The sequence below is a fragment of the Passer montanus genome, unplaced genomic scaffold (genome assembly GCF_014805655.1).
Source record: "Passer montanus isolate IOZ18808 unplaced genomic scaffold, ASM1480565v1 scaffold73, whole genome shotgun sequence".
Classification (NCBI taxonomy): Eukaryota; Metazoa; Chordata; class Aves; order Passeriformes; family Passeridae; genus Passer; species Passer montanus.
Genome location: NW_024372481.1, coordinates 611,837 through 638,582, shown reverse-complemented (window position 1 = coordinate 638,582; position 26,746 = coordinate 611,837). Strand labels below are relative to the sequence as shown.

General features: G+C 56.3%; 1 protein-coding gene across 2 annotated transcripts in view; it reads right to left on the bottom strand.

Moving 5' to 3' along the window:
- The window catches only part of RXRA (retinoid X receptor alpha), a 104,299-nt gene that overhangs the window by 61,696 nt on the left and 15,857 nt on the right, over positions 1 to 26,746 (bottom strand). Inside the window, exon 1 of one of the 2 annotated variants that reach the window (XM_039730769.1) lies at positions 2,225 to 2,355. The exons of the other annotated variant lie outside the window; for it this stretch is intronic. Coding sequence (XP_039586703.1) covers positions 2,225 to 2,231 — 7 coding nt within the window. The 5' untranslated portion in view covers positions 2,232 to 2,355. Of the gene's footprint in view, positions 1 to 2,224; positions 2,356 to 26,746 lie in introns of those variants that run through there. 2 annotated transcript variants of the gene reach the window in all.

Genomic DNA, 26,746 nt, shown 5'->3' with positions numbered 1-26,746 from the left:
GGGATGCCCCGGGCTGGCGCACCACCCACCTCTCCCTGTTTATTTGGAAGTGTCACCTCCTCGCTCCGCTGGAGCGCCGTGATGGATGGGGCTGGTCCAGCAGTCGCAGGAGATCCCTCCCAGCACAGCCTGTGCACCAACAGCCCCCCGTGCCAGGCTCTGCACCCCGGGAATGGGGGTGCCAGGAATGCCCAGCTGCTCTTGTGTGGCTGGCCCAGGACCCGAGAGGAGACAAAGCCCTGAGAAATCCCCGCTGCTCCTAATCCCCCAATAGCACAAAAATAATGGAGCATTATCTCATCAGGCTTTAACCCACTAATTACCCCGGGGATGGCTTAATAAGGAAGGGACACCCACCTGCCAGAGGCAGCCTAAGCCTGTCTGCTGGCCAGTTACACAACACCACGCTGGGCATCCTGGACCAACCCACGCTGGGATAGGGAGGCAGGAACAGCCCCATTCCCAACCTGGGGGATGTCTGAGGGAGCCCAAATACCCACAAGACACAGCTGCGTCCCCAGAGCTCATCTCACTGCCCCGAACATCCCCATGGACCCAGCCAGGAGGCAAGGGGGAGTCTGCTCCCAAACTCCCCAAAACAGCCCCAAAATCTCAGGGGCTCGGTGGAGGAAAGCACCTGCTCACAGGCTCTCCACACCACCCTCCCCTCTCCAGCTCAGCTGATGAGAGATCATCCCACATCCTCCTTGGGCACATTCCCATGCTCCAAGGGACAGTGTGGGGAACAGCCTCTGAAACGGGTTTAAACCCTGTCCTGGCAGCTTAACCTGCAGGCACCAGGGGCTGCTCCTAAATCCCCTGGCAAGACCAACATCTCCTCAAGAGCCCAAATCACGAGCAGCTTCAGCAAATCTTAGCCAGGGCTCCCCACGAGCCCACGTGTCCTGCTGGTGAACGGAGCTGGAGCGTGAAAAGTGAGCCGGGAGGAGGGGAGGGCTTGGGTTACAGCTGGGAACAGCCACGGCGGGGCTGGAGAGGGCTCTGACAGCTCCTGGCTGCTCCCTGGGCAGCGATATCTCCAGATCTCTTACAAATAAATATCATTGCTCATTATCTCGGCATTAAAGTTACATGCTGGGCGAGATGGGCACTGAGCTTTCTCTCGCTAATCTCAAACGGATGCCAGCGCTTCCATTATTAATCTCCCAGGTCCCTGCTGCTCCATCGCTGCCAGCTCTGCCACTGCCACCCCACGTCCCCACAGGGCAGGGGACAGCACAGCAGCTCAGCAGCCTCTCTGTTCACACCCTACCTCCTGGCAGGGAAAAAGCCTCCTCCAAACCTTTCCTGAGGTTTGGCTTTGCTGAGCCCGTTTCCACAGGGCAGGATGAGCAAGGGGCAGTGGGGGCAGTGGAGGTTCCCCTCTCCATGTCAGCACAGGGTGCAAGGATGCACAAGAGCACCCAGGAGAACGCTCCTCAAACCTTCAGCTTGACAAGGCTGGTGCCTGCAGACCTGCTAAGTGTGGAGCCCCAAAACAAAATCTCCTGGCACAAACAAAACCGAGACCAAAACCCCTCGGTGGTTGTGTTCCCCCCAGGAGCAGCACCCCCATGTGCCACAGAGCAGACCACAGGCTGGCAGCACGTGCCTTGCCAGGCACCAAAGGGGTTAACACCCACGTCCTGCTGTATCCCGGGCTCCTGCTCCAGCCTGGCACGGAGCTGAGCTGCTGCAGGATGTGGCAGGGCACTGCCCTGCTGCCCACGCGTGGCACCAGCCGCTTCCTGCGACGCCAGAGGACAGTGAGTCACCAGCACGGGCTGCACAACTCCTCCTGCACCCTCTGCAGCTGCAGGGGCACTGCTGCAACCCAGGGTACAGCAGCTTCAGGGCAGGGATGGAGGCACAGCTACAGGAGATGGGCTTGTCCTTGCTGCCGACAGCACAGGGCAGCACTGATGACCACAGAGATCAAACTGGACTGCTAAACATGGTCTGAGATAGAGAGAATGGCCCAAAGTCTCAATAGAGGAAGTTTCTCTTCCCCTGACCACACACAGATGGACCAGAAGCAGCTTTTTCCATTTCCCCAAGGCCAGTGCCCGAGGCATCCACCCAGTCCCCATGAAATCACCCACCAGAGCCCCAAGTCACAGCGAGTTGACAGCACCACCACCCTGGCTGCTGCCTTCCCTTCATTTCTCCTTTTGAAAAGAACAATTAAATTTCAGCCCTTTCATTATTTATACCAGACTCTGACCTGGCATCCTCTTGGCTCCTGATCCTTCCCGTCACATCTTACCAGCCCCCCGCCACACTCCCACTGTCCCCACGGGATGAGGGCTCCTTGTGCCAAGCCCTCTCTTGCCAAGGGGGACGTTTCCTGCCTGCCCTGACGTCAGGCAGCCGCGTCAGGGAAATGAATGTGGATTTCAACATCCTTTGGTTTGTCAGCTGCTCCTTTCGACATCCCCACGGTAAACCCCCAAAAAAAGCACACCCCGTGGCTCCCCTGCAATCCTCCTTCTGCTCACTTGGCTCCATCCACGAGAGTGTTTGTCACCTCCAAATAAATATTTATTAAGCGAGCTGCAGGTGTCTGGGGCTCCCCACCTCCTGTGCTCTCAGCTGCGCTGACACCGGAGCTGTGCCGAGCTCCCAGATGTCAGCTGGGAGCAGCTCCGGGAGCATTCCTGCCTCCTGCTTTGAGCCCAGCATCCAAGGAGCTGCTCCAGCCTTCCACTAAGCCCAGCAGGAATGCTTGGGATAACAGCAAGAGTGGATGCAGGGGATGGTGGATGGAAAGGTGGTGGTGGGAAGGAGGATTCCTTGGGCTTTTCCTCCTGGCAAAATCACGGGCAGAGTGAAGGAACACAAAGTCCAAAGGCAGGAGACACTCCTGCAGGACTGACCCTCCCCAGCTCTGCTGCTGCAGAAGTGGGGTAAAGACTTTCTGAGCAACAGAGGAATGGGAGAAAAATGAGGGAAAAAGAGGAGAGAGTCCCAAGAAACCGCCTGCAGCACAGGGTGGCTCGATGTGGGAATGGAAACCTTCCCAAGCCACATCCTGGGCATCCCTGATCCCCAGCCAAGGGACAGCAGGAGCCACAAGAGAAAGGAAAGCAGGAGCCCGAGATTTAGTGGTCCACCACAACGGGGGAGATGCTTATGCCAAGGACAGCGTGTAGAAGGGACACAGGGGTCCCTGTCCTCTCTGGGGACAGCCCAAGGCCACCACGCCGCCCTTGACGCACAAAGCCAAGGGATCTGGGCACCTCTGATGCCCTTGGGGACACCACAGGGCTCCTGTCCAGCACAGCCTCCTGCCCAGGGCGACGATAAACCCGAGATTGGGAAACGCTCAGACGCTGCCACAGACACGGGGAGCATTTTCACAGGCTGGCCTGTCCCCCTGCACGCCCTGTCAGCGCTGTCACCGCGTCCCCTCGCTCCCTCCCACCCCGCTGGAATTAGCAGCCATCGACCTCCTCCCCCTGCGGAGCTGACATTAATCCCGCGGTGTTTGTTTAACAACAGTTCCCATTGATCTGCAGCCTGATCCTCCGAGTCAATAGAGGCTTTTGCCAGGGTCTGGAGTGCAGGATCTGGCTCTGGAGTGGCCCTTCAAGAGAAAGGCTGTGCAGGCTGATAGGATCAGATGCTGTCAGTGCTGCTCTGGGACCCATTAGCTTTAATTAGCTGATGATGCTGTAGAGGCCACATAAAACAATGAAGGGGATTGATCCCTCGTGTAACACTATTGACAGTGGAGCTGCATCTGGGATCAGTTTGGTGCCGGATGCATCTGTAGGGTCTATAAAACCAAGGCCTGTTTTCTTTTTCTGGGCTGGTTTTTTTGGGTTTTTTTAAGCTTTAATTTTAAAATCCCATCAGGGCTGCCAGGTTTAAAGCAAGGGAGAAAAAAAAAAAAAAAAAAAAGGGGGAAAAAGCCAGGGAGAAGGGGAGCTCTCTCTGGTTAGGGCACATCTAAGCATTTCCACATCCCTCCCTGCCAAAGACCCTCCTGAGCACTGCACACGCCGGTCATTAGGTCATTAAGGCACTGCTTCCAGGTCATTGTCATTATCCCATCTGGAAAACAAGCCATCAGCTCTCCATGTCCTGTGCTCTGAAGGGCACATCAGTCCCTGAACCACCTGCATTCTGCAAAGCTTCTTCTCTCTGTGCAGTGTCACCCATCACACCTGCAAAGCCCTTTCCAGTGTCACCCCCACCTGCAGCAAGCAGCCAACATTCCCCAAGGACCACAAAGGGAACTCTAAACACTGGGATGTCACAAGCAGCTCTTCCATTTTCAACTGGCCTGCTGCAATCAGAGACACTGAGGTGAGAAAAGACCTGAAGATCATCCAGCTGGGCATCTCCATGTGCCCACATCACGTGGGGATTTCTCCTGGGGGCCTGAGATGCTGGCAGCCAAATGTCTTTACTCCCCTTTATACTCCCTAAGGAATGAAGAAAACCCAGTGGGATGAGCCCACAGGCACCACAGGCAAGCAGAGCACAGTGAGAACCTCCCCAGACACCTCCCAGAGCACTGGGGAATCACAGAGGTTTCACCTCCCACAAACTCCACCCTCGAGCCTCCAGCAGATGCAGCACCACATCCCTGCAGAGCTGCAGCTCAGGGTGCCAGTCCAGAAATCCAGGAGATGAAAACTCCCCTGAGCAGGCAGCGAGCTTTCCAAAAGGGTGCCAAGAGAAGGGTCTGCACAGGAGGAGCTCTGCTGGGGACCACAGGAAAGCATCCCCAATGACAGGAGAGCATCCCTGACCACAGCAGAGCATCCCTGACCACAGCAGAGCATTCCTGACCACAGCAGAGCATCCCTGACCACAGAAAAACATCCCCAATGACAGGAGAGCATCCCTGACCACAGCAGAGCATCCCAGACCACAGCAGAGCATCCCTGACCACAGGAAAGTATCCCTGATCTCAGGAAAGCATTCCTGATCTCAGGAAAGGATCCTTGACCACAGCAGAGCATCTCTGGCCACAGGAAAGCATCCAACTACAGCAGAGCATCCCTGACCACAAGAAAGCATCCTTGATCTCACAAAAGGACCCCTGACCACAGCAGAGCACCCCAGACCACAGCAGAGCATCCCTGATCTCACGAAAGGATCCCAGACCACAGCAGAGCACTTCTGATCACAGCAGAGCGTCCCTGCAGAGGTCAACCCTTGGAGTTCCCTGGAGCCCTCTCTCCCCACGGCAGCTACAAAAACTCCCTCAAAACTCTCCAAAAAAAGGGGAGGCAGAGGAAACTCATCCCCTCAGCCCTGTGGGGCAGGCGGTTTGAAGCCTGAGTGCAGCGTCAGGGCACGCAGCAGCCAGGCAGGCGGGGCACGGAGCGGGCAGGGTGTCGGAGCCAGCGCGCCGTGCCCGGCAAGGGGGGAGCACATGCCAGCTGACACCCCGGCCTAACACTTTCCAGATGTGGCTGCAGGAAGACAGAAGCAGAGCTGTTCCCTGCTGAGGAAGCTGGAAACGCTCAGAGATAATGTGGAATTCCTGAACGGGAGCCAGCCAGGGCTGGGGCGCGGGGACGGCCGGGGAGAGGCAGCGCGCCGGGGCCGGCACAAAACTCCTCTCTCTGTTGTGTGTGTGTGTGTGTGTGTGTGTTTTATTTCGGGAACTCTGCATGTAAAAGCCCTTAATTTATACGCTGTGTGGGTTGCCGGCTGTACCCAACAAATGGAACATTTTCTCCATCCCTTGTGAGTGTGATAAACAGCCGCTGCGCAGAGAGGGAACAGAGCCTTTTTCTTCCCCGTGATAAATGCGCTCCCAGCAGCTCCCAGCTTCTTGGCTTGAAGATTATTATTTTTTTCCTCTTCTCCGGAGGCCTTGGTCCCCTTGCCAGGTAGCCAGGAGAGCAGTGGGTGCTGCTAAGCCCTGCCTGGCTCACTCTGTGACCTCCTCTTCCTCCCCAGCAGTGATGAAGGTGACACAACCCTGGGAGCAAACCCTGCCACCAGACACCTGCAGGGACCAGCCCCTGTCACACACCGGGCAGAGATGGGCACCCACCCACTGCTGTCCCACCAGGGCTCCCTCTCCAGGCACTCCACGCCAGTGGCACCCAGCAGCTCCTTCAGGAGCACCCATTTCACACCCAAACTCTGCCCAGATCCTGGCTGGAAGAAACTTGAGAGAGATGAAGCCCAGGGCAAGCAAACTTTCACCCAAAATCAGGGGGTTTTGCCGTTTCTGACTGAGGAAGGTGTCTTGGATAAACAGCATTTCCTGTGGTATTTCAACACTTTTTTCAAACCAATCTTTTATCAGAGAGCAATCTCAGCATGGCTTCCAGGAACATGGATGGGCTTTGGAACAGGCCCAAAAGGAGAACCACAGGAACCAGGAGGGTCTCTTGGAGCATCACTTGGGTTCAGACCAGCTGGAATGAGGGGCCAGAACGGGGCTGGCACAGGCACAGGTGACACAGGGCAGGGACAGGGACCACAGCAGCAAAGCACTCATGAATTCAGCCACATCTCCACTCTGGCAGCCCATGGAAATTGGGGTGATGGTTCTTCTCATTTGTAATCCAGCTGATGGGGAGCTCAGTCCATTGCTCCTGCAGCTTGGTGTATTTGATGTTTCCAAAAAAAAAGGGGATGTTGCTTGAGATAACTTTGGGTGCAGCACTGGGGAGACCTCGGCGTTGTGGTTTTGTCACCCATTTCCTGACAGCATTCCCTGGGCACCAGTGGGAATGGGATGGCTCAAGGTCAGCTCCAGGGATGCTCTGGGATCCTCCACGCAGGCAGCAGGGAAAGCTCTGGTCCAAAACTCCTCCAGTGACCCCGGGTGACAGCTGAGGGGTCTCCTGTGACTCCAGGGAGACATTTCTGAGCGCTCCTCCCAGCCTGTCCCCCAGTGTGGTACAAAGTCATGACAGAAGAGGTTAAAGAAGGCAATTCCCCCCCAGAACAGCCCCTTGGTGACCAGGAAGGGGCTTCAGTCACACCAGAACACCCCCAGGAGCCCTCTGAGCCAGAGGGGAGAGCCTGTGGAGCAGTGTGGGAACAGGGACCACCTCCTGGCCTTCCCACCTGTGCACTGATACCCACATGGATCCTGACCCCACCACCCCGAGGCTGAGCAGTGCCCACACCTCCCCAGCTTCCCTGGGGATGCTGATCCCACGTGGAATTTCCACACCAGTTACATCTTTATTTCCTCTGGGGACAGCCCATGGGGAATGGCTGCTCCTCAGCTGTGCTCCCACCCTACCCTTGCAAATGTGGCTGGGCAGGGCTGAGGGGAGGCCCACGAGCAGCACCACAGCAGAGCTCCCCATCAATGACACCCCAAACACATCCCATGGCTCCCCTCTTAACCTCTGTCAGCGAGCCAAAGCCCTTGAATTATCCACCCCCACCTCCCTGGGGCTCTGCTGAGCCCCCAGTCCCCCTGGCAATGGCTGCCCACTCCCAGCCAGCATCCCTGGCCGTGGACAGGCAGCAGAGCTGATGCTGATGGGCATGAAGGTCAGTGGAGAGGGAAGGTCAGGGTGGCAGCCCTGCAGCAGCAGTGCCCACTCCCTGCCCTGCCCGTGCCACCCTGGCCCTGCCCAAACCCAGCCCGGGGGGCTGCTGGGGCACAGCTCAAATAAAAACCTTGGGAATGCAGCGGGAGAGGAAAGAAAAGTGTTCACTGTGACAGCTCTGCTGGTGCCACTGCTCCCTGCCCTGCTGTCACTGCCACTGCCAGAGCCAAACAGGCTGGTGGGCAGCTGCTCTCCAGGGAATGCCAGAGTCCCTGCAAAGCTCTTGGAGCAATGGGGTGACCCAGGATGCTGCTCACCACACTGGGGTGTGATTCAGAACGATTTAATGCATCCAGCATGGGCAGTGACCTTCCAGCCAGCCACAGCCATCCCAGTCCATATTTCCCCCACTCACTGCTGGGGGAAACTGAGGCACAGAGGGACCCCACCACAGACAACAACTCACACTGCCCATTCCCCCCACATTCTCCCTGTGTGGCTGCAGTCCCCCCTCAGCAGAACAAGCCCAGAGAGAAGAGCCACGTCCCCAGTGCTGTCCCCAACCACTGCAGGCCCCCAGAGCTGTGCACAAGTGTCTCCTGTGCTCTCCCCCACGCTCCTGTCAGTGCAGAGAGGGTGCCAGGCTCAGGAGTGCCACACAGCCCCCATCCCTGCCTGCCTGCCTGGCTGCACGTGTGCACACACGCGTGCAAAAAAGCCGCCCGTAATCCCCCTTACATCTGCTGTCCCCTGCATCCACCAAACACGGAAATTCCCCCGCTCCTCACGCGGCAAAACGCGGGGTGCACACATTTCCACAGGGCATGGCTCCTTCCCAGCCCAGCTCCAGGGCTGCCAGCACCCGTGGAGCTCACCAAGAAGAAAACACAGTGACCAAGCTGGACATGGCTGGATGGAGGAGAGGAAAGCCATGGACACAGAGGTGGGAAGGAGCATCCAAGCAGGATGAAAATCCCAGCCTTGCTGCTCTACCCTTCCAGCTCTCCACTTTTAAAGGTGGCTTCAGCTGCTTTTCTCTCTCTGGAAGGAAAACACAGCCCTGAGGAGAAGGACAAAGCCACCGCGTGTCACCTCTGCTCTGACACCTCCTCCCGGCCGGCCGGCGTGTCCAGCCCAGGCTGTCACTCCTGATTTGTGGCGTTAATATTCCAGGGGAGGGACACCAAGGGGTGACAACGGCAGGGCAGAGCCAGCTCTTGGAGGGTCATAGCTGAAGGCAAAGCAGTAACACTGACGCGTCCCAGGATCCGGGGTGGAGGAGGAGGAGGAGGAGAGGAGAGAGGAAAGCAGGCGAGGAAGGCTGGCTAAGAGCAGAAACACAAAACTCTGCCTTGACATGAGTTTCTAACAGTTTAGGGATGGAGCAGCAGCAGCTCAGAGAGGGACCAGCATGGCAGGAGAGCCAGGAGGAGGTGACAGGCCTGGCTGCTCCCAAAGGATGCTCCCTAACACTGACAGCAGCCGCCAAAGCCGCACTGATCCAGCTCCAGGCATCACCTGCTGAGCCTGTCCTGGCTGCCCCACTGCTCCCACCCCGCTAATGCCCAGCCTGAGCCCAGCAGACTCGACAGCCGGAGCCCTTTTTAAGACCTGCAACCCTTGAGAGGCTTAAGGACAAGAATATCTCCATTATCCCAGCAGCCCCAGCTTAGAGGCTGGGAATTACCGGCGGGGGCACCCAGGACCCCTCCTGGGTGGCATCCCTCCCTGCCAGCCCTGCCTCTGCTTCCAGGGGGGTGACAAATCTCCCCAAACCCCGCCAGCAATCAGCACTGCATGCCCTCCCTGGTGCTTTTCACACCTCCCATCAGCAGGCAGGCATGTGTGCCTGGCAGCCAGCCACAGCCCGGCCCCGCCGCCGAGCTGAGACGGGAACGTTTTGCTGGGAAAAGGGCAATTTAATTATCCTGTTCTTCTGTTTCATGACAACACAGGAACACGCTGCTCAGACACGGAAAGTGCCGTGCAGGCAAACAGCAATCCCGCCTGCAGCTTCCCAGGGATGGCTCCTGGCTTCCCTGGGAAGAACAGCACGGGAATGACGGGGTTAAAACAAAGCCCCAGACCTCCAGGTTTTTCAAGGGTCCAAAGAAGCAGGGGGAAATGGTTTTGTTGTCCAGCTGCAAGGCTTCTTCTGAGCTCAAAGCGAGCTCTGAGTGTCATCTGGGGGCTGTTTGGCCACGCCAGTCTATTTTTACAGGGGAAAATGGTATTTTTGAACGGGAAGGTTGGGCAGGAGAGGTATTAAAAATACTGCAGCCCTCTGCGGGGAGATCAAACTACACTGAATTCCTCCAGACTTCACAAAGCGTGTCTGACCTTCCAAAGCACCACTTAGCAGAAAATTTACTACTAAAATATATTAAATAATAGAAAATATACTCAGAAGCACCCTTTAAACTCAGCCTTAGCCATGGGACACAGCGACAGAGAATGCTGCCAGGAGCAGCTCCTGTTCCATGGTGTGGGCAGGAGAATCCCGGGATGCTGGCTGGGCTGGGTGAGGAGCAGCACGTGTGCCTGGTGTTTGTTGTGACAGCAGCTCCATTAGCACCCAGGAGCCAAGCTGCCTTCCCAAGGACACGGCACAGACGCTCTAATTAGTGCTTTAACCCTAATTAGTACGTTAATGAAACTCGCTGGCTGGGAGAGAGCAGGTGTGAGAGGATGGAGGGGGAGCTGCAGTGTCCCCTGGGCTGAGCCAGATCTGTCCCAGACACCCCAGGTGCCTCTGCCACAAGAGCAGCAGGGACAGAAAATCAGTGGAAGGAGGAATAAAGGGACTTCTCAGGTAGGAAAGTGCCAAAAGGACAAACAAGTTGGTGTGGGGCACACCAGTGTGCCAGCCACCCAGAAGCCTGGCACTGGAAGTTCCCACGCCCCAGTGAAACTCTGGTGACAATCCCAGCGATGAGCTGGCACGTCCTGGGCACAGGAGATTACCTGGCAGCCTGGCTCACAAACAGGTGACAAACACCCACCTCTCTGCCCACCCAGTTGTGGCAGTGGCATTTTGGGGACAGCAGCTGACGGGCTGTGTCACAGAGCCGCAGCAAGGTGGGGGAGCTTCCCTGCAGGTTCCCCTAAAAATCAACCTCACGGGTCCTCTGGTTTAACCTTCCCTCCCTTTCCCCCTCCAGGAGCAGAAGGCTCAGAGGCTGCCATCCCTGCAGTGACAGACAGCAGAGCCACTTGGGCAGTACCAATGTGACAGAGGACGCCCCGTGGCCAACGCCTGACACCAGGCTGGGTGACAAAAGGCATTCCTCTGCTCGGAGAAATCTGCACCCCGTGCCAGAGCTGTGCTCCTTGCAGGGCCAACCAGCTGTGCATCAGCAGCTCCAGCAGCCTCTCCTCTCCTCCTGCTGCTGGGGCAGGATGGGTTAAACTGCCCCGGCCCCAGGCAGGCGCTCAGCAGGGCAGGGCAGCACCCTCAAGGCCGGAGCTGGATGGTGCACAGCTCATGTTAACCAGCTCTGGTCGATGCTGGAACAGCTCTGGTGGACACTGAAACAGCTTTGGTGGATGCTGGAACAGTTCTGATGGACACTGAAACAGCTCTGTTGGACACTGGAACAGCTCTAATGGACACTGGAACAGCTCTGGTGGACACTGGAACAGCTCTGGTGGATGCTGGAACAGCTCTGATGGATGCTCAGGACAGCTCTGATGGATGCTCAGGACAGCCACAGCAGGGAATACCCCACCTGGGCACACCTGCCCTCACTGTGACAGTGCAGGACCACAGGGGACAGGCTCTGTGACCGCCAGCTGACCCCCCTGAGCTGGCTCGGGGTCACAGTGACCCCACACCTGAGCTGGTGGCCAGGGGCACTGGCAGTGCAGCTCCACCTGCTCCCTGCCCTGCAGCACAGGAGCCTTTCTGGCCTCCCGATGGCTGCGGCGTCACCAGGGCCACCCCCACGCCCAGGCTGAAGCCAAAGCACTCCAAAGTGCACCTCCCACCCCTCCACCTCCTCTTCCTCAGCGTTTGCAGATGGGTTTTACTCATCCCCCAGCCCTGCTGTACAGCCAGGGCCACGCTCGTCCCTAGGAGTGTCTGAATGGGAAATGAGCAACAGGAGTCCAGACTTCAAGGCTGGCGGCTTTAGATGGCATTTGGGCTGGTTTTTTTCTTAATCAGATCCATTGTCAACCCACAAAAATGTGCCTCTGACACCCTGGGGATGCGTATTCCTGACGCTGTCTCGGGAGCAGCAGAAATGCAGATGATTCAGCTCCAAAATTATCAGCAGTGGGATGGGATGCAAGGCTCCAAGCAGATCCCTGGCTATTCCTGAGCAAAAGCTCGGAGCCGCCCTTGCATCTCTCTCTCCTCCTCTTGAAATCAGAGCAGAGAACACCATCCCATACTCCCTTCTTTTTCGCTGTGAATCCATTCTGGGCTCTCCCAGCCCTGCAGGAAGGGAACGGAGCTGGAGCTCCTGGGCCATGGCTTTGCTGGCTGGCATCCCTGAGTGCCAGCAGTGCCAGGAAGGACAAGCACGACCCCAAGCACGACCCCGTTGGCCTTTCCCATCTGCCAGGAGGGTTTGTCCCGGCTCCTGCTGGGCCCGGGCGGCGCGGTGCTGCCGCTGCTATTTTCTCCTTGTTTTCCTAGACATTGACACTTCCTCCCTGCACCCACAGGATGGTTTCCAGGCTTCAATTCTCTTCCCTATGGCAACAAAAACCCAGCCAGGAAACCTCAACCCACTCGCTCAACTCTCTGGCAGGGGAAAGAGGTGGGGGAAGCTCCAGCCCCTCCGGGCTGGTCACTCCAGCTCCACACAAAATATTTGAAAGCAGAACTTTGGTGACAATTACAAAGCAAACTCTCTACAGGTGTGGCTCACCTGGAGTGTCACCATATGCCAGGCAAGCAGGGGGACACCAGGAGAAGGATGGGATTTGCAGAAATCCCTGCTGCACATCCACCCCAGCCCAGATTCTCTGGGCTTGAGCACTGGATTGATCCAGCCTGCAGCTCCTCTGCTCCATCAGCATCCCAGGGATGCTGCTCCACACACACACTGCTCCAAAAATACCCAAATTGTCAGGGAAAGGCCAGAGCAAGGAGTGGGTGCTGAAGAGGAAACGGGGAGGAAGGATGAGAGAGCAAACAAATCATATCAACTCCAATCAAAGCAGGCCACGGAAATGATTACGCTTAAGCTTTTCACGCCTGGTTAATTTTTTTATTATTCAAACAAATTCCTGGTTTTGTTTTGCCTCCTTGAAGGAAGAAGCAGAGGAGAGAGAGCTCCTCCAGCAACTCCAGAGAATAAGCACTGGGGAAAAAAGGCTTCCTGATCCAACAGTGGGAGACAATTAGCATGAGCTGAGGTGCAGGAGCATCTTTAACCTACCCTGCCTTGTCCAAACAAAATTAGAAACACTTTGTGGGGAAAAGGAATGAAACTAGGGATTTATTTGGGGTGGGAAGACCACACACCCCAGAACAGCATCACACACTTTGCTGCCACAGTAAAAGACATTTTGGGATCCCTGGGGAAAGCTGGGCCAGGGATGGGATCCAAGGATGCCCAGCGAGGCTGAGCAGTGAGGACACGGTGCAGCAAGGCAGGATGTGACCCTGAGGTGGCCCTGGGCTCACAGCTCCACTCCCATCTCTATTTCCAGTTGTGTCTCTGCTCAGGACTTGGGCATCTTTGCTTTTTCCCAGTGCACATCCCACAAAGCCACCCACCAGCCATAGAAGGATTTTCCCCCTCCAGGACAATTCCTCAAGGCCAGCAGAGGGATGAAGCCCTTCCCAAGCCACCAAGCAGCAGCTGAGATGCTTTTGCAGCTGCTCAGCCCGAGGAGGAGCAGCCTGTCCCCCTCTCCAGCCGCTGCTCCTTTAACTGCGCCGTCAGAGAAAACCCCCGCGCTGCAAATCCAACCCTGCGTCATTCAGCTCTCATTTTGATTGTTAAAAATTCATTAATGAGAGCAGATTGGTATTATATCGCTGCCTTAATTAAAGAGGGCTACGGAACAGCATTTTAAATAGCAATGTCATTTTCTAATTGACACAGCTACATTATAAAGAAAAATACTTAAACAGAACTTGAAACCGAGCCGGTTTCTTCTGATGGCAGAGCTCATTTTGGCTTCAATTTTTAATCTGCTCGTAAAATATTTACGGGCAAGGGAAGGGATAATGTTTCTCCAGGTGTACAGTTCCCCTCCTCCTGCCCAGGCCCCCGGGAGGCTGGCGAGGGAGGAAGGCTCCAGCATCCAGGGAAGCTGCTCCTCCATCCTCCTCATGCAGGATCCCATGGTTTTGTGCCTTCCTAAGCCCCAGGAGATTGGGAGACCCCAAGCCCTGCTCCACCTGCATCCTTGCAGTTAAATCCCACTGGAGTTGAGTGGAAAATGTGCTTTTTTTGTTGTTTTTTCCTGGGCCCAGCATTTCTCCCCCACCAAGGGCAGAGGGATGACAGGGAAAAGCACATCTGTGCCTGAGGCAGGTTCCAGAACTGCCTGGGTCCCTGTGGGTTTGCTGGGGAGGCACAGGGATGTGGGATGGGGATGCAGGACAGCTCAGGCCAAAATCATCCCACTCTCAGACACTGGATCTCCCCCTCTCACGCGCAGACACTCAACACCTTCCTCCCCTTTTTCATCCACAAACTCCCTACATCCAACAGCTAATTCCACGCACTTAAGAGCACAGATTCCTCCTGTTTTCCATTTAGGAAAAAAAATCTGGTCACCACTTCAAGCAAGCCAGGGAAGAAAACAGCTCCGTGCGCCTGGACGTGAATTCCTTCCCCCTCTCCCCACCCGCACGCAGCAGGCTGGGAAAGCAGCCCCTGCTCACGCCAGCAGGAGATTTTTCCACCAGCATTAGTGGAAATTAGTGGCATTAGTCCACGCCTGCGTTTTGCCAGCCAGCCGGGGTGAAGTCATGGCAGAGCCAAGCCCATTGAAAGCGGTAGCAGCGCGCTTTGGCCACCGCGCTCACAACAAGCACGAGGGCAGGGTGAGCCAGAGGACAGGTTGCTCAGAGGCTTAAACTCTGGAGCTAACTCTCACTAGCATTCCAGATGACCTTCCAGGTCCTAGAGGCACCCTCCGCCCTGCCTCAGTTTCCCTTCTTGCCCGCTCCCTTTTTCCAGGCACTCCTACATCATCCCCAGCCTGAGGGGCGCAGGGACTGGGGGGATGCTCCAGCCAGCCCCAGGGGTTTGGAGCATCCCCCACCCTCTGCCTGTTCACAACAATTTCCACAATCAAAACATCAGCAGCCCACAGGGTGGCTCGGCATGGCTGTGCTGTTTCGCCAAGATTTGGAAAACCAACAAGAGGGGAAACATCAACTTCTCCCTCACTCTCTGAGGGAGGGCTGCTCACCTCCATACCCCGTGGATGCCCATGGGAAGCAAAGAGCAGGAGCTGCCACCACACAGGATGAGCCCAGGGAGGTGGCAACACACCCACCCTGCTGCTGGAGGGTCCAGCCCAATCCCTTGCCCATCCAAGCCTCCTTCTGCCACCATCCTCCCCACGTCCCCTGCTCCTGTGGCTTCCCCTCCTGTCGCGAGAGGGTGAGGCTGTCCAGCTGGCTCGTGGAGGATCTGGCCAGGCTGTTTAATCAGGGAGAGTGATTGGGCTGTAATTTCTTCTGATAAAGTATTACAGATGCTACATTTCGAGCCATCTGGCAGCAGCCCACGTTTCCTGCCTCTGCTTCTCGCGCTCTTGGGAGGAGAAGGGAGAGAGGCAGCAAAAATTAAAGGCAGGACAGCAGGGATGGGAAGGGGAACAGGGAAGGAATTCCCACTCCCATTCCTCCCACAGGTGCTGCTCAGCAAAGGATGGGACAAGTGAAGAGCACATCAATGTCCCCAGGAATGGCAGAGCAAGTGGGGCTGGAGCTGCTAAAAGCCAGGTTAGGGACAGAGCCCTCAGAGCATCCTCCTCAGCTGGAAAACCCTCCTGGAAGGGTGAAACCCCCTCCTCCCTGCCTGCCCCACACTTCAGCCCCAGCACAGGCACCATGAGGGTCCCCAAACCCTCAACTCTGGTCACAACATCGAGAAAATCATCTGCACCCATGCTCGTCAGAGCCAGGCAAGCCCAAAACCAAACAGATCCGAGTCCACCCAGCCCCAGAGCAGTGAGTAATTCACCCCGAGCCCAGCAATCCGGTGGCACAGAGGGAGGATCTGCAAACAAGAGGCAGCTCCTCCGGATTTAGCCGAGCCTGAGCAGAACCACATTAAAAATAACTGAAGGGAAGGGCTCGCACTTCATTACTCTCGACAGAACTGGGTCTTGGTCACGCCAAGGATCTGCTGGGGAGCCCTCACAGCCCTGCCTTGTGCTGCTCAGGTGTCAGGCCAAAGTGATGGGGGTGCAGGGGGCTTTATTTCCCACTTTTGCCTCACCTGCTGGTGCAAAGTGCACAAATCCCTTGTGGCCAGCATTCCCTGTGTCCCTGCAGTGCATCCCGGGGAGATGGGGCTGGTGCTCCAGCAGCACACAGAGGCAGCACAGACGCTCCTGGCTTGCAAAAACACAGGAGATGCCTTGGCACAGGGCTCTTGGGATGTGTGGGATCAAAGCCCTGAAGTTTCTTTGCGAACCACAGAGAGTTAAAGGCTGGTCAAGGCCCTGCAGCACGAGCTTTATGCATATGTAGCCAATGTAATACAATTATACATTAATCTATAACTAACAGCCACGGTAATACGACATTACAGTAGGTAGATTATCCCATCTCCTGTCATTTATTATTGTTATTTGTAATCCATTAGTGTCCAGAGCTGGACTGGGGTCAGAGTGCAGTGTCCTGGCACATTTTCACCCACCCTGGAAGGAGCAGGAGGATGGAACACCCTCCTGCTATGGGGCCAAATCCTGCCCCACAATGAGTCCTGGGCAGAGAACTGCTTCCCTGTTGGCACCAGGACAGTTTTCAGGGCTTGGGATCCCAATAGGATACATCCAGCAGCACTGGATAAAGCCACCACGGCTTTACCCACCATTCCCTGCCCCGAAATGCTGGGGCCAAAGGGGATGAGAGACCCCAGGGGCCAACCACTGCCACACCACCACCATGGAACCATTCCAGTTGCCTTTGAGCAGAGGGAACAAAGCCCAACTGGTTCCACACAGCCACCAATTAATCTTGATCGACACCACCCTCCAGAGTGAGTCATCCACCCAAAATCAATTTACATTTTTATTAAATCACACAGGAAAATTAGGAGCGTTATTACTCCTCTCCGATTCAACACGAGTCCTGTGTTCCCCCACCGCTCACCGTGTGGGAAAACATCCCAGCATCTCCGGTTTAACCATTTCTTCTACTCCCCACCCCAAAACAGCCCTTTCTGCACAGCCTGGAACTAAATCAGGCTGGTCTTTATGGAAGGGAAATCAGATCCTTCCAGGGAAACTGTGACAGCTGGAGATGCCCAGGGAAGGAGGGCTGGGTGCATTCCTGGACACCCACAGGCAGCACCAGCAATCCAGACCCTGGAGGGACCCCCAGGGTTCACCAGCTCTGTTTGTGCCCCTCATGTCACCACCACAGCCCCTGCACGGAGCTGGATCTACCTCAGGAAGTTCCCTGGGAGGGAAAGGCAGATCCATCTGCAGGGCAGCAGCTGCATCAATGCACGTTTCTATCCATCCTCACACCCATCCCGTGTGTGCTGCACGCAGGATTGTATCATCCTCACTGCTGCAACACAGGCAGCTAAATTCAACAGCCTTTTATTTATGGTTCCCACATGATGCAGGCGGATCTGCGGGAGAGCAGGGAAGGGATCTTGGGAGAAGGGATAAAACCCAGTGCGTGCACAAGCCAGACCAAAGGGCTTCCCCTGGAGCAGCACGTCGATCCTGTGGCTGTTCAGTGGGCTAAAACAAGAGGAAGGGTCTCCTGACACTGCCTGAATTAATATTTGCTTGAAGAGAAAGCCCAAAAGCTCCTATTGGGAACATGATTCCATCCTGCTGGGGACTGGGATGGAGAGGGCTTGCTCAGAAGAGCACTTAATGTGACTGGGTCAGAGAATTATTTCCCAAGGATGAATGCTCCAATGATGGAATATTTCCCAAAGATGAACGTTGATTGTTTGCAAAGTCTGATCAATTTGGGCCATATTTCCTGTGAAAGGAGCAAGAGGAAGGAGGGGAATTTCCATCTTGCAATTAAATTCCAAAAATCCTGTCTTTTTCTCCCAAACCAGCACAAAAGCACGGTTTGAAATCTCTGCGCTTCCTGCCAGCGGGGAAGACTCCAAGTTTCAACCACACTCTTTGCAATTCAATTAGCTGCGTCCTAGGCAAGGCCTGAAATCCCAAAATCTGAGCCGTGTGCTCAGGGATACTGGTGGCACAGAGATATGACGGCACAGGGGTCTCGTGGCACAGGGATTGTCATGGCACAGGGATGTTCAAGGCATAGGGATGCTCTGAGCCAGCCCAGCCCTTTGGGATCACACTGCTCAAACCCCAAACCCCAGCTCAGCCCTTTGGGATCACACTGCTCAAACCCCAAACCCCAGCTCAGCCCTTTGGGATCACACTGCTGAACTCAAACCCCAAACCCCAGCTCAGCCCTTTGGGATCACACTGATGAACCCCAAACCCCAGCACAGCCCTTTGGGATCACACTGCTCAAAAACCCGCTCAGCCCTTTGGGATCACACTGCTGAACTCAAACCCCAAACCCCAGCCCAGCCCTTTCCGCCTCTCCGGGCGCTTCCATCCCCAGCAGGATTTGCTGGCTCAGCACAGCAGCGCCTGCCCCCAGCCCAGGCTGAGGAGCAGCCAGGAGAGGGAATCCCCTCTCCAGCATCCCCCTCCCCTCCCCGGCAGGCGGCTCCTCCTCGGGGGGCAGCCACGATGCAACTTCGGATTTCCCAGGCTGCCTGCAAAGGGCCTTTCACGCATTCCTGCCGTGCCTGCAGCGCTTCTCAAGTCCTGTTTTTCCACTCCAGCAGCCCCCCCTTCCTTGTTTTCCTTCTCCGGCTGCTGACCCAGATTTCATAATGAATGAATCCATGCAGCGCTCTTCAGACTTTAATTATTTTTTCACTTTTTCTCATCATATATTATGCATCAATAATAAAAAAAAAAAAAGAAAGGAAAAAAATCCACAAAAAATCCAACGCACCCCAGCACAATTAATTTAAGGCTGAATGGTTCATTCCTGCCTATCGCTAATCGCAAAGGGGCCTGGAAATTGCAGCGCTTATTTTAGACCTTGTGGTAATGTCAGAATGAAAACAAACAGGTTTTAGGAGGCTGCTGTGCCTCAGACAGCAATGCCAACTCATGGATTTCTTCAGAAAAGAACCAAGCATAAAAAACCAACCAGAGAAGTTGGGGGTTTAGGGTATTTACAGTGAGAACTCGTCACGTAGCTGCCTCTTCTTCCCCTGCTCCTGACCACGAGTGAGAAGTGCACAGATCGGGCAGGAGGGCAGAGGGATGCAGGAGGGAAATCAGTGGGAACAGGAGGGAAATGGGAACCAGGAGGGAAATGGGAACCAGGAAGGCAAGAGGGGATCAGGAAGGCAGTGAGAACCAGGAGGGAAATGGGAGCCAGAAGGGAAGAGGGATGCAGGAGGGAAATGGGAACCAGGAGGGAAATGGGAATCTGGAGGGCAATGGGGATCAGGATGGCAATAGGATGAAGAAAAGAGATGCAGAATGGCAATGAGATGAAGGATGGCAGTGGGATGAAGGAGGGATATGGGATGCAGGAGGGAAATGGGGGCCAGAATGGCAGTGGGATGCAGGGATGGCAATGGGATGAACAATGACAGTGGGATGCAGGATGGCAATAGGGTCCAGGATGGCAATGAGATCCAGGATGGCAATGGGATGCAGGGATGGCAATGGGATGCAGGATGGCAATGGGATGAAGAATGGCAATGGGATCCAGGATGGCAATGGCATCCAGGATGGCAATGGGATGCAGGGATGACAATGGGATGAAGGATGGCAACGGGATGCAGGATGGCAATGGGATGAAGAATGGCAATGGGATCCAGGATGGCAATGGCATCCAGGATGGCAATGGGATGCAGGGATGGCAATGGGATGCAGGATGGCAATGGGATGCAGGATGGCAATGGGATGAAGAATGGCAATGGGATGAACAATGACAGTGGGATGCAGGATGGCAATAGGGTCCAGGATGGCAATGGGATCCAGGATGGCAATGGGATGAAGAATGGCAATGGGATGAACAATGACAGTGGGATGCAGGATGACAATGGGATGAAGGATGGCAACGGGATGAAGGACGGCAGGGGATTCATCCATTCCCAGGACTGCAGGGGCTTTGGTGGAACCTCCCAGCTCACAACCAGCACGGTGACTTTGCTTTTCCCAAGGGATAACATTTTAATCCCTCCACCTCCCAGGCCTCAGGTGTTTCCTTTGGGGAAACACCACAGACTCAGGGGCTCTGCCAGCTGTGCCCACACCTCTCCCGAAGGCCCTGAGCCAACCCTCCCTCGGGGTGGGCTTGGGGAAACACCACAGGCTCAGGGGCTCTGCCAGCTGTGCCCACACCTCTCCCTTCCAGGCAGGGCCAGAAACACATCCCTGGCTGAAGACCAACTCTGGACCAATTGTGACCTTTCCAGCTGAAATTCCAGCCCTGCCACAGGCACAGGCAGCACTGTCCTGATTTACAGATGGTCAGGATCTGCCCATCTATGTGCCAAGCCCTTCCTGCAGCCCTGCCTACGCAAGTCACTTCAGAAAAAAAACCCCAAAGCAACACATGCAAACACAAAAGGCCCTAATTTGATCATATTCCTCTGAACTAAAAGCACCTTTGACCTAAATTTCCACCACGGGTTGGAATTCACCCTCAGCTGGCAGTGGATTAGGGGAGAACAGAGCCCTGTGTGCACAGAGATGTAGGATCCTGCTGCCAGCCAGCCCAGGGCTCTGCCTCCCTTCCCAGCAGAGGGGAAGGAGGGCAGGAACCCCCAGCACACCCTACCCAGGCCTGGAAGCACCTGAGTGTCTCAATTTATGTAAAGTGGAGCTAATTTCACATTATCATATGACATCAGAGCAGCCTACCTCTCTCTTGCAGCCCATGAGCAAAATCTGCCAGCAGAGCTATGAGGAGCATATGGAAAAACATCTCCAAGCACAAACATCCACCTACGGCCTGAGCTGTCCAAAGCCACAGAGCCATCCAAGAGAGGGGCATCACAAAAGCGGTTTCAAGCAAAAGCAAACAGTCTTGTGTATGTTTTTTTCCTCCCAAAAACACCCAGAGACTGAAGCTTCCCCTAAACACGTGCCTTGCATTTTTGCTCCTGCTGGCAGTTCAAAGGCAGCTCGCGGCGTTCGCTGGTTTTGTTATCAAGGTAACAGCATGAATTACTCCTGCTTTGTCATTAGGAGCAGGTTTCCATCCTCTCCAAGCCAGCCAGGCTGCCAGAGATGAGAAGAGGCTCTGACAGAGGCAGGAGGGTTTGGTGGGTGCTCGGGGAGAGAGCTGACCACGAGCTGCCCCTGCATCCTCTGACTTTGTCAACACCCTCGCAAGAAATTTCCTGGACAGGAGGGAGAAAGGAGATTACACGGTGCTGACAGGCTCATGGGATGTTTTTAGGATGCCCTGCAAGCTGTCAGGTCCTGATGAGCCTCCTCCAGGGGCTGCATGGGGAGCAAGGATCCCATGGCACAGTCCCTGTTGGGCTGCAGGATGAGACCATCGGGTCACGTAGGACTGAGTCACCTGAACCTACCCACTCTCATCAATCATTCTGGCACAAGGAACAAGTAATCCTCAGGGAAAGCTGGTTTTGGAGACTGTTGAATTGTTCTTGGCACTGCTTAGGAGAGCTTTGATTCGCTAGAAAATCCCAAGTATGTTAATGTCACCAGAATATTTGCTCACGGGATGACGAGTCCTGCCATGAAACGAGACCCGGCCTCTGTGTCCCCCCATCACAGGGACACTCCAGTCTGCCTTTCTCACGTCGATGAGGAAGGATGCTGAGACCAGCCAGGGCCACCTCCTGCACAGGGTGACAAGACCCACCTTGCCTGGCCAGGAACTCCACCAGGAGCTGGACCAGCCCTGAGCCACCAGGGTGGGATGAGCAACCATGCCCACCATGCACGCCCACCAGCTTGGTCAAGCTCCAAATACCCACATGCCACCAGACCAGGGGGTTAATCCTCACCTTGTGCCCACACCTCTCTGCTGTGCACTTTCCAGGTGCCATCAGACCAGGGGTCTAATCCTCCCCTTGTGCCCACACCTCTCTGCTGTGCCTTTCCCAGTGCCAGGCAGGAGCAGCTCCAGCCACCTCCCAGAGTGTTGACTTTGGCTGTGGGCAGCCACATCTCTTCCTTGGGGCCACCTCACAGCCTGTTTTCCCTTGGCCCAGGGAAAAACGCCTAATTATTGCTTTTTTTTTGCCTCTCCTTTCCTCTATTTTAAGATCACACGCCTAAAATTAGATCCGCTCTCACAATGGGGCTCTGAGATTTAATCCCTTCCCCAAAAGCTGACAAAATAAATTGACGTTTGAGTCATTTCTACAAACTCCTCAGCCACCAAAAGAAGTAAATAAACAAACAAACAGAAACTGCACGGGGGCCAAACCACTCTGTCCAGAGGGATTTAAAAATAGCTGCACCTGCACCAAAGCACCTCCTGCACCCAGCGAGGAGCCTGAGCTCCTGGAGGGCTCCTCTCTCTCTCTGCAAACCCTCCACTGTGCTGGGGATGCTCAGATGCTGCAGCAGCTCCTGGGGAGCACAGGGAAGAGCCAGCAGACACAAGACTGCCTGCGTGGGTGGTGGTTACCAGGAACATCGTGGCTTCAGCTGCCTCCCCCTAAAACACTCACGGGGACGGAGCAAGCAGAGAGGTGCTCAGGTTCCAAAGTCTGTGGGTGCACAGAAAAACAGAGAGGGTTCTATGGTGGGATCTGATCCTGCCGTGCCTGCAGCTCCTGGTGATTGCTCACCACACCAAGAGGAGCAGAATTATCCTGGCTGGAGTCACAGCCCTGGGGTTAACTCACCTGCAGCGTGGTGTGAGGCTGCTCCACACCTCAGCCTGTCAGGTGGGGTAATGGCACAGACCGAGCTCCCAGCAGAACAATTAGTTAATATCTGCAAAGTGCCCTGCAGTTAATTAATTGCCATTAACTCATTAGCCAGATTTTGACCTGCTAAGCCCAGCTTTAAGCCCTGCCCCGCTAGGCAGGGGCTGGTGTGCTCAGCCAGCTCAGTGCCCCAGTGCCCAGAGCCCCTTGGGGTGTCCCTGCCTGGCTGCACGAGGCCATCCAGCCGTGCCACCCTCCCAGGGGTGGCTTTGGGACCATCCCTGCAGGGATGTGGCCACCAGGCTGGCCGTGCATGCAGGAGCTGCAGCGGGGGCAGGAGCGACGGGAGCAAATTCCCATCTGGCTCTGGATTACCTGCCATATGCTTCCCGCTGAACGTGTCTGCCTGCAGCCTGGCACGAGGGGGGTGCTCACCTTCCTCTGCAGCCCAGCCCTCCCTGCCCATCCTCGCCGTGCTGGTACCTGCCCCAAAGCAGCAGGGTGAAAATTTGACAGTTGTACATCCACGTCCCGTCCCCAGTGAGGGATGGCCCTTCCAGCATCACCTGGGGCTGCACGAGCACTGCTGGGTGGGTGCAACACCCGAGGGCTGCAGCTGCACCCCTTCCACGTCCCCTTCTCCACCCTCTGGCTCAAAGCCCTGGGTGGGAGCCTGGAGCCAGAGCCCACCAGCCCTGTCCATCCTGCCAGGTGCTGTGGCACTGCCAGGGCTCAGACCCTGCAGGTATCCCAGGGATGCTGCAGGCAACAACAACCAGCACGTGATGCTGGTCCCTGCTGGAAAATCACCTGCTGCCCCTCTGCAGGAAATCCCAAAGATTTCACCCCAAAGAGCTCCCTGCTGTGCCAGCAGCAAGTCCCACAAGCAGCAAAAACCCTTCAGGAAAGCACCACGCTCAGTGCCGTGCACATCCACCCTTCCCAGCTGGCTTTCCACGGATAATCCCAGATGGGCAAGGCTCACACCAGCGAGGTGGGCAGAGCCCAGGCCTCACCATCCCACACCTGCTCCCTGGGATGCCCAGGATGGGCAGAGCCCAGCCTTGGTCACCCCACACCAGCTCCCTGGGATGCCCACGCTGGGCAGAGCCTAGCCCTGGCCACCCCATGTCAGCTCCCAGGGATGCTCACAACAGACAGATCCCAGCCTCGGCCACCCAACACCAGCTCTCCAGGATGCCACAACGGACAGAGCTCAGCCCTGGCCGCCCCATACCAGCTCCCAGGGATTCCCATGATGGGCAAAACCCAGCCTTGGCCACCCCACGCCAGCCCTCCAGGCTGCCCACACTGGGCAGAGCCCAGCCCTGGCACCCCATGCCAGCTCCCAGGGATGCTCACAACAGACAGATCCCAGCTCTGGTCACCCCATACCAGCCCTCCAGGCTGCCCACGCCGGGCAGAGCCCAGCCCTGGCACCCCATGCCAGCTCCCAGGGATGCTCACAACAGACAGATCCCAGCTCTGGTCACCCCATACCAGCCCTCCAGGCTGCCCACGCCGGGCAGAGCCCAGCCCTGGCACCCCATGCCAGCCCTCCAGGCTGCCCACACTGGGCAGAGCCCAGCCCTGGCACCCCATGCCAGCCCTCCAGGCTGCCCGCTGCGGGCCGGCAGCAGCCCCGGCACGCGAGACCGCGGCCTCGGGAGCAGCCAACAACAACAAACTCGTGTGTGAGCCACAAAGGGAAAAACTCTGCGAGGAAACAATATTCAGCTGGACTCTTCCCGAGCCCGTATTGTAAATAACGCCGCGTACGGGTTTGTTTTATTTGTTTTAATTATGAAAACACAGCCCGGATTGTCCTGCTGGCTTGGGCAGGCTCTGTCCCCGAGCAGGGGAAGCGAGTGACACCCTGCAGAGCCACTGTGGCCAGCAGCCCTACAATAAACAACGGGCCCACCGTGCCTCAGCCCTGCCCTGCAGAGATCTGCGCTGAGCAGAACCTCAGCAGAACCTAGGGAGAACCTCAGGAGAACCTCAGCACCCTGCCAGGCTGAGCCCAGCCTGTGGCTGAGTGGAACCTCAGCATAACTTCAAGAGAACCTCAGCAGAACCTCAGCAGAACCTCATCATCCTGCCAGGCTGAGCCCAGCCCGTGGCTCAGCAGAACCTCAGCAGAATCTCAGCAAAACATCAGGAGAACCTCAGCAGAACCTCAACGCCCTGCCAGGCTGAGCCCAGCCCGTGGCCGAGTGTCAGCCCGGGTGGCACGCAGAGGCCAGCAGTGCCAGTGTCCTGTGACAGCTCCACATCTGGGAGCGAGGGAGGGGAAGGAGCCCCCAGAGACAGGAATGCTGCACACTTCAGTGGCTGTTTCCAAGGCAGTGGTGTCTGGCCCATCAGCCCTGCACGCTGGGGCTAGAGGCCTTCCCAAGACACTCATCCTTGTTTTGCACAGCGATCTCAACGGCAGATTGGCTCGCCCATGTCTCCATCGCTGCTGCCATTGTCCTGACACACCATTCCCGTTGCTCCACACTTGGGCCAAGCAGGAGGAACCTTCTGGAATGGTTTTCTTGGCGTCAGAACAAACCTTTCCTTCTCTCGCTTCCTCCTCCTGGTCCAGCTGGGATGGAGGGTCCAGCCCCCACCTCCCACCACATCCACCTCAGTGCACGGCCAGCCAGGAGAAAACCAAGCAGCCCGAAGCCGAGACAACCCTCAGACAGAAGCAAGTTAAAAATACATCTTTTTCAGACTGAAGTTCAGTCCCCAAATGGTAAGAGAATCCAGGAAAAATGCGGCAGGCCCGGCTGGTGGCCGGCTTCCAGCACCAGCACCTCCCTTCGGAGGAATCCAGCAAGGAGTCTCGACTAATCCACCCAGGACACACCAACATTTCTTCCTCATATTATTGGGTAGGGTGTTGGGTTTTTTTTTTTTTCCTCTTTTTCATTTTTTCCGTCTGCTCAGCAGATTTGGCATTTGCTGGGAAGGCACCACAGCCACGGGGACGGAGCTGGGGTGATGTGTGGAGGGGGATGGAGGGACCCCTGGAATGCTGCGTGCTCCTGGCACCAGCCCAGGGACTGCAGGGAGGAGTGGCTGGAAAAGAAGGGACCAGGGCAAGAGCCAGGAACACACAGCCTTAGCCCCGTGCCTCAGTTTCCCTGCCCTCACAGACATGCTGGGGGCAACACAGGCACTACAGGGGAACGAGGTGGCACAGGCAGCACTGCCAACACCCAGCAGGATGGGTCCCCAAGCATTCCTCCAAACCCAGTGAGGACTCAGGTCTCCTCCCAAACCATCCCATCCCTTCGCTGCCTCCACCACCTGCAAGGGAGCTGCCCCTGCTCCCCTGCAATTCCCAAAGTGCACCCCAAACCCACCTCACCCTCTGCCCAGCTCTGCCCTGGTAAGGTCCCACACGTTTCCCAGGAGGATTTTTGCCCAGGGCAGATCCACCACCCTGCTGATCTGCAGGCACACTGCCTCAGCTGCACGCAGGTGGTTCCCTTGTGCTGACTGCACACATGGCCTTGCCATCCACATCAATTCCTTACTGCTGGGAAGCAGAGGAGCTGGGGGCTCACATTTGGTCCTCGGGGGCTCAGCACCAGCCTCTCCCCAGCCCCTGACCAGGAGGAGCTGCCACTTTCGGGTCGGCAGCAGGCGCTGCTCTCCCTCCCGGTGAGATGCCCCCTGAGGAATTTGCACCTCATTCCTTGACACCCGCTTTAATTATAGGTATGGAGCCAGCTTCTGTCTTTCGCAAGAGCCGTGAGCTAACTTCCTGCTGCCCTTTCTCTGCGAGGGGCTCCTGAGTCACTGGATCCCTCCCCACACAAGCAGAGGGCGGTGGGCTCTGCCAAAGCCCCCCCAAAGGCTGGAGCAGAAACTCCTTGGCTGCGATATCCCAGGATGATCTCCAGAACTCAGCCCTGGTTTCCTGCTGCCATCAAGAAGAGCCCAGAGGCAGCAGTGACACTGAGAAGTGGTAGGTGTTGTCTCTAAAGCCATGTGGCTCCTGCACACAGGATGCTCCATGCTCACTGATATCCCAGGATGATCCTCAGAATCTCAGCCCTGGTTTCCTGCTGCCACCAAGAAGAACCCAGAGGCAGCAGTGACACTGAGACGTGGTAGGTGTTGTCTCCAAAGCCATGTGGCTCCTGCACACAGGATGCTCCATGCTCACCCACCAGCCAGCAC